The 6,420-nt window shown below is 38.7% G+C and overlaps 1 protein-coding gene across 2 annotated transcripts in view; it reads left to right on the forward strand.

Annotated features, from left to right (window-relative positions):
- ADAD1 (adenosine deaminase domain containing 1) overlaps positions 1-1,840 on the forward strand; it is a 22,969-nt gene extending 21,129 nt beyond the window's left edge. For both annotated transcript variants that reach the window (XM_019534011.1, XM_019534012.1), the window contains exons 10-11: positions 461-593; positions 1,516-1,840. In XM_019534011.1, coding sequence (XP_019389556.1) covers positions 461-593; positions 1,516-1,629 — 247 coding nt within the window. In that variant the 3' untranslated portion in view covers positions 1,630-1,840. The remainder of the gene's footprint in view (positions 1-460; positions 594-1,515) is intronic.
- The last annotated feature ends 4,580 nt before the right edge of the window (positions 1,841-6,420 follow it).

A 6,420-nucleotide genomic window follows, 5' to 3' on the forward strand; every position in this document is an offset into this window, starting at 1 on the left:
ATGACACCAGCTCCGCAGTCTTTGGTTCTCAAGGAAGCGATCCTCAAGGCACAAGCTAAATCTATTCCAACATGGAGGAATACACTCTCCAATTAGAGACAGTTTTTGACATATCATTTCAGTGATGTTCTGAAATAAGTTAAATTATTTTTCTTTATCAAAATTAAAATGTTATTCTCTCATCACTTGTACTCTTTGAAGAAAACAGTCTTAATAGTGGAAATATTTAACTGCTTCAACCGCTACTTTTCTGGTGTTGGTAAATTGCTAGTTGAAAAGATTCAGCCATCATTTTACTAGTTGTAATTGTGAGGTATTTACTTTTTTATTGCTTTTGCCCCTGAATTAAATGGATGGAATTTTATACTACTAAGATTAACATTTTTATTTGAAAAAGATCATTTTAAATTTGGGGTTTGAAGCATGTAGAATCTCTAATCTGTTTCATTGCTCATTGTAGTTCGCCATTCAAAAGTGGTGCTTCAATGGCAAGTCGTCTTTGCAAGGCTGCAATGTTAAGTCGTTTTCATCTGCTCTCTAAGGAGGCAAAACGAGATGATTTGCTTGAAATTTGTACATATCATGAAGCAAAGGTAAGGGCAGCTAAAGGAAAAGCTCTAATAAATGTCCTTTTAATGATTGCTTTCAAAATGTAGGACAGTAACTAGTTCTAGTGTGCTGAAGATTTTACATGAATGGCTGGCAGCAGTTTTAACTTTGTCTCGAATACTTTCAAAGTTGCTGTTTGCAAGAGAAACTCATAAATTGTTCATAATGCTGAAATTCTACTCATTTATGAAATTATTTTGACAAAATTTTAATTTTGAATTTTTGTGGTGAAAAATCCATTGACAAAAAAATTGTGTTGGGAAGTTACCAATTAAAAAGTGTCCGGAATTGGATTGAAATTTTCATGATTGGTCTTCATTTGTGGATACTGACAGCCATTTTCTTACAATGCCTAATTTTCTAACGTTCTTAGAAAGTTTTGTTCAGTTCTGTTACCATTTATTCTGTATAACTTAAGGCACCATTCTTCCTTGAAGTCTTGTTGAAAAGGGCATCAACAAATTTGTCAGGGGGCCAGGAACAGTGCATCAGAATATTGCATTTGGAATCAAGTTTTTTGTTGTTCTTTTCCTAGTGTACTAATTTTTTTCGGTGCTTGATTAACTTACCCTGTATTTAGATTTAAATGCATTTACAGAAAATGAGTAATGAAAACCATGCATTATCCAAAGTTTCATTTCCCCAGACTTTGTTTTTCTATTTGCGTTATAGCCAGTCTTCTAGAAGAGCACTGCAATTTTTTTAACCATCTCCAGTAAGCCCGTAGCACTTTTGCTCTCTAGTAGTAAATGGTGCATCTCAAGTTTTATCTAAATTATAACTTCTTGTGATGGGTATTTTGGGATACTGTTGTGGTACCTTATGTTAATACTTAACAGTAGCAAAACTTTGTGGCACTCTGTAACATTACTCTTTAACAATCCTTTAATTTCTGCTTTTGTTCAGATTAAGTCTGCATCCTACCAAGAAGCTAAAAATTTGCTGAAAGCCTACTTGGAGCAGCATGGTTATGGATCCTGGATTGTGAAATCTCCACGCATTGAGCAGTTCACCATGTGACTGTTAAGTTAAATATATTGTGTTTTATTATTACTTTAATAAAATTTAATTTTTGATGAGTAAAATATTCAAGCATTGGTAATTTTAATCTTTTCAGTCTGCCACTGTCAACAGTAACAAGCAAATTGAATTTAACAATTTAAGTAACAAATTAAATTTGTCAGTTTAAGCGCAGAAGTTAAACTGCCTTTTGTAACAATTCAGTCAGATTTCAAAATTCCAGTCTCTTTTCATAAGAGTGATTGTTAACATCTTAGTAATCTTATCAGTCCTGTTTGTAGAATAAATATTTTCTTTTCTCACAAACTGTAGTTTTATAATGGAGAATATAGGTTTGCATGTTCTGTTATCTTCTGAAACCAGAGTAAAAGACTACTTATAATGGGACACAGTAATGTTGTGTGATTCATGCTTGTGTTTTACCCAAAATTACATCTAGATCTTCATGTGCTGAGGTTTTTATTTAATGGTCCTTTTGTATCCCTTTTTTTTTTAACTGTTGTATATGGTAATCTTGACACTTACTGCTTGTCCTGTTTCAGACCAGTAGTAAAGCTCGCATATAGCTTGGTAAATGGAAACCGTAAATAAGTCTGGACATGACTCAGAATCCCTCTAGCTCTATGCTTATATATCTGGATACAGTTGTTGTAATTTTGTAAATTGTTCTAGTCTTTGTCTTTCTCAAGACTTCAATTGTTCTGTTTTTCCCAAATCTTTGTCCTTGTATAAAATATCATGCAAAACATTACGGTTTTTCCCCTTATGTTACAATTTGAATATTTAAGTTATTTTCAGGTTGTATTTTTTTCTGATGTTCATATAGTGTTGCTGTAATTACACTGAATGTTATGTCTTAGTCTTCTTTCATATTACTTGATTCTGCATTTCGGAGAGATAGAAAATTAGGTTTTTTGTTTTTTTTTTTAGCTATACCTATGAGATGTTAAGTTGGGGGTGGGGGGCATTCTTCCTCAAGTGTTAGTGCAGTATTGTAATTTTCTCTCCTCAATAAATAGGAAATGCTCTCACTTGCAAAGTGTAGACCTTTTCGTCGTTGTGTTGAGCTCTGCAGGACAAAGTCCTGCCCTTTTTACCTCAGGCCGGCAAATATCCTGCCTGTGACATTCCAGTAAGGTCAAGGCTGAATAGCATGTTACTTCTTTCCTGTGAAGAATGAAAGAAAGCCTCTGTACTTGTCACAATGGATGTATTTGCCTTTCCCTTTTAAGGGCAAATTACTTTCAAGATTTTTCTAATGGGGAATGCCTAGTTAGAACAGTTTTACAAAAAATTATAAAAATCATAAAGAAACTTTATAGATTATAGGAATCTAAGATTTGGCTCAACAGTTTCCCTTTCAGTGAGAGTCACTTATGCCACTGAGGGGGATTTCCTTTCAAAAGATCACCACTAATAAAAGGTAGGACACTTGATACACCAATGCCAAACTAATTCTTCCTAGGTCTCAATAAGCTGAAAAATCAGTAGCTGAAAGGCAAATAATGATGGCAAACAGGTTTTCTTTTCACGTTTGTAAGTGGGAGGCTCTTAGGTAATGATGGGTAAATGAGTAACCATGTATGTAAAAATAGGCCTTATTCTTTACTGTCAAGTCCATTACAGAAATAGCTTGTTAGCTACCCATACTTGGGTTCTTCAAAAAACAGCTTCTCTCTCCCAAAGGAAAACACTTACTTAGAACAGAAACTGCCAAAGCTGAATCTTTTATTCACCAACCAATGATATCTTCACCATAACAAAGACAAAATGAGTGTTTGTTTATGAAAACATCAATACCTGTGCAAGACCTCTTCTTCTTGCTCTATCCTTTGTGCCAAAACAACTGGTAGCAGTCAAAGGCCCAAGTCACATATTTACTCATCCTTGGTTGTGCCCCTTCCAAAGAAACAGTCCTACTTATAATTTGCTAGACACCGGAAAGAATTAATTCAAGTTGTTAGGAGCCAGTGCGGCTTCTGGACCTCTTAGCCTCTCACCCTCCAGAGAAGGTGGGACACTGTTCTGCACCAGCGTTGCCTTTATGGATAGTCTTCAGGTGCAGCCCCAGGTAGAGTGTGTTGCAGGATTCTAATCTTGAGGTAATGAGGGCTTGGATAATGGTGACCAGATCTAGACCTGAAAGAAAGGGTTTCAGCCTTCTCTCCAGATATAGTTGGTGAAAGGCCCTCCTAGCCATTGCTACCTAAAAATCCAGGCGCAGCAGAGGATTCAGGAGCACCCCCATGCTGTGAACCTTCATGACAAGGGGAGGCTGAACCCCATCAGTTGTAAATACTCCAGCATCCCTGCCCACACCTTGGGTAAAAGGGACTGCCTACCACCATTAACACTGTCTTGTTTGATCAGGTCAACTGAGTCGCATCCTTTCTGTCAACACCTGGTAACAGCCGTGTCAGAGAAAGGTACAAGGCCAACTGGTAGTGGGCAACTATGAAATAACCGAGCCAAGGGGAGTGTTTCCTTCTACTCTCCATTCAGTTGGTTCTTAGGAATGTTTATAACCCTTCCAAAACCAGGAGCAACCGGAGATCAAAGCTTTTCTCAGACATAATGACAAAAACATCTCATGCAGAGAAGTATCTGTTGTCTTTCAAAACCCTTCAAGTAAAATGAAAAGAGAAAATATCTTCCTAGTGCTCCACTAGGTGATGTAGCATATATTTGGACTTGATGGGAATTTGCACAAGCCTCAGAATAACTAGAGCTCTTGAAACAGGGACTTTTTAATCTGATCCTGGACCACTTGCAGTTAACAACGTAGTATCAAAAGAGTAGTATAAATTAGAAAGGATTCTCTGTTAGCTTCTCTGATAGATTTGGTATCCAGTAGGGAAGTAAATATTATTTTTAAAAAATATTAGTTTAATATTGGTTGCTTAACCTGATAACACAGCAGCTCAGACACGGCTGCTGCTGGGAGCCACTCCCTGAGCCCTTTGGCTTGGGGAGGCGTGTGGGTACTGCTCTCTCCCTTGCTGCTCTTCCTCTGTCCTCCTTCCCTCTTACCTGCCTTGCTGCCCTCTGATTCCTGCTAGGGCACCATGCAGCTTCCCTTCTCTCCCACCAGACTGCATCTGCCCTGAGCTAAAGGATAACCAGTAAGCAAACAAGTTATCACTGCACATATCAGCCAAGTGAGTAATCATGTAACGTTTCACATCCGTAGTGTCCAGAGTGTACAAAAAATTTTGTTTTTTAAATATATTGATCCAGTAAAACTTGAGCTCCATGTTAATTCTGCATATATAAAATACATTTTGAATAATGTTAAAATATAATTGTTGAATGCTATTTGACTTTTATGCTATGGGGCTGTCACAGGTACCCTTATATGCCTACTGTCACATTTAGTCTCTGTCTATAGCCAATATTAAGCTATGTTCAGTCTTTTCATTTTATGTTTGTATGAACCATGGTATTTATATGAACCTTTTGTAACATGGTTTGATCAAAAGATGAGCAAGGAGTTTACTGGTAGACAGTGTCAAGAGCACTCAAGAACACTAGATAATAGGCATGTGCATGCCAGAGAAGATTTTTAGCATGCATATCTATTAATCAAGGAAGTGGCAAAGCTCTCAGTGTTCAACTACATCAGAGACTAAACACAACAGTAGTAAATCCAAGTTGGGGGATATCTCTGCATAATACAATGCCCTTCACCCTTCTCCACCCCCCCCATTTATTTGCTACATATGGGGGGGCTAAAAAAGAGCCCATTTGCCATTTCTTTACCAGTGGGCAACGTAGATAATGCACCTTTATAGACTAACTAAATAACATGGAGCATAAGCTTTTGTGAACTTTATCTCACTTCATCTGATTTAAACCACTTTGGTGTATTCTGTATATTTGCAGTCTGTGAGATGTGTATCTATTCTGCCTTCAGTCTAAGACAGTTAACTACTTTTAGTTCCTTTGCTGGGCGTCTCTACATGAAATGCTGACTGTGCTGTAGCAAAAAAATACCACTGTGGCACATCACAGCCCAGACTAATAGGCTAATATGCTCCTGTGCAATATTATTAGACTACTGCGCAGTAGTGTCACCTAAAAGACATTCACCAGTGCCATCGCACAGTCATTCTAGTTATTGCGCATTTATTTAGTACTTGCTGGATAGGCTTCTGGCTAGGGTAATCTGACCCCAGCATTCTTTCCTGCCTAGGCAGGGGGTTGGACTCAATGATCTGTTGAGGTCCTTTCAGATCCTAGCATCTGTGAATTCATAGAATCATAGAAGTAGGGTCGGAAGGGACCTTGTAGATCTTCAAGTTGGACCCCCTGCCTGGGCAGGAGAAAAACTGGGCTCAAGTGACTTCAGCCAGGTAGGCATCAAACCTCCTCCTAAAGACCCCCTTGGAAGTTGGTTCCAGATCCTAGCCGCTGTAACTGTGAAGTAGTTCTTACGGATGTCTAATCTAAACCTACTCTCCAACAATTTATGGCTGTTATTCCTTGTTATGCCAGGGAGCGCAAGGTCTCTCCCAAACCCTTCTGGTCCCCCCCAGTGAGTTTATAGACGGTCACCAAGTCCTCCCTCAGCCTTCTCTTGTGAAGGCTGAACAGGTTCAGGTCCCACAGTCTTGCATTGTAGTGTCTGCCCTATTGTCCCCAGATCATGCAGGTAACCCTCCTCTGGACCCTCTCCATGTTGTCCACATCCCTCCTGAAGTGCGGTGTACAGAACTGGACACAGTACTCCAGCTGTGGCCTGACCAGTGTCACGTAGAGGGGGAGGATCACCTCCTTGGCCCTACTTGAGAT

This window comes from Crocodylus porosus, unplaced genomic scaffold, assembly GCF_001723895.1.
Source record: "Crocodylus porosus isolate Cpor-Errol unplaced genomic scaffold, CroPor_comp1, whole genome shotgun sequence".
NCBI lineage: Eukaryota > Metazoa > Chordata > Crocodylia > Crocodylidae > Crocodylus > Crocodylus porosus.